At 61.0% G+C, this 1,132-nt stretch overlaps 1 protein-coding gene across 1 annotated transcript in view; it reads left to right on the top strand.

Annotated features, from left to right (window-relative positions):
* The window catches only part of VPS16 (VPS16 core subunit of CORVET and HOPS complexes), a 24,158-nt gene that overhangs the window by 14,422 nt on the left and 8,604 nt on the right, over window positions 1-1,132 (top strand). Inside the window, exons 14-15 of the mRNA XM_031065264.1 lie at window positions 222-240; window positions 914-1,094. Coding sequence (XP_030921124.1) covers window positions 222-240; window positions 914-1,094 — 200 coding nt within the window. The remainder of the gene's footprint in view (window positions 1-221; window positions 241-913; window positions 1,095-1,132) is intronic.

Raw genomic sequence — 1,132 nt, 5'->3', positions numbered from 1 at the left:
TTGGGGTCTGGGGGAGCCTTTTGGGGTCCGGGGGAGCCTTTTGGGGTGCATTGGGGTCTGGGGGAGCCCCTTGGGAATGTTTTGGGATCAGGGGGAGCCTCCTGGGAACATTTTGGGGTGTGGATGAATCCCTTGGGACTATTTTGGGGTCTGGGGGAGCCTTTTGGGGTCGTTTTGGGGTCTGGGGGAGCCTTTTGGGGCTGTGTTGGGGTCTGGGGGAGCACATGGAGGATCAAGGGGGTACAGAAGGGATTGGGAGGTGCAGGAGAAAACCCCAACAAAACCCTTCTGTCCCCGTGCCCTGTGTCCCCCTGTCCCTGTCCCTGTCCCTGCCCTGTCCCTGTCCCTGTCCCTGTCCCTGTCCGGGGTGTGGGGGGGCCTTTTGGGGTCTGGGGGAGCCTTTTGGGGTGTATTGGCATCTGAGGGACCCTTTTGGGGTCTGGGGGAGCCTTTTGGGGTGTATTGGGGTCTGGGGGAGCCTTTTGGGGTCCGGGGGAGCCTTTTGGGGTGCATTGGGGTCTGGGGGAGCCCCTTGGGAATGTTTTGGGATCAGGGGGAGCCTCCTGGGAACATTTTGGGGTGTGGATGAATCCCTTGGGACTATTTTGGGGTCTGGGGGAGCCTTTTGGGGTCTGGGGGAGCCTTTTGGGGTCTGGGAGAGCCTTTTGGGGTGTATTGGGATCTGGGGGAGCCTTTTGGGGTCTGGGGGAGCCTTTTGGGGTCGTTTTGGGGTCTGGGGGAGCCTTTTGGGGCTGTGTTGGGGTCTGGGGGAGCACATGGAGGATCAAGGGGGTACAGAAGGGATTGGGAGGTGCAGGAGAAAACCCCAACAAAACCCTTCTGTCCCCGTGCCCTGTGTCCCCCTGTCCCTGTCCCTGTCCCTGTCCCCATTCCCTGTCCCTGTCCTGTCCCTGTCCCTGTCCCCATTCCCTGTCCCTGTCCCTGTCCCCGTGTCCCCCATTCCCTGTCCCTGTCCCCAGTGTACACCGTTGTGCTGCACCTCAAGAACGAGCTCAACCGCGGCTCCTTCTTCATGACCCTACAGAACCAGCCCGTGGCCCTGAGCCTGTACCGCCAGGTGAGCGCCCCAAAACACCCAAAACACCCCAAAAACCCCAAAACCCCAAAAACC

Source organism: Geospiza fortis, unplaced genomic scaffold, assembly GCF_000277835.1.
Source record: "Geospiza fortis unplaced genomic scaffold, GeoFor_1.0 scaffold806, whole genome shotgun sequence".
Classification (NCBI taxonomy): domain Eukaryota; kingdom Metazoa; phylum Chordata; class Aves; order Passeriformes; family Thraupidae; genus Geospiza; species Geospiza fortis.
This window is presented reverse-complemented; position numbering and strand designations above follow the sequence as displayed.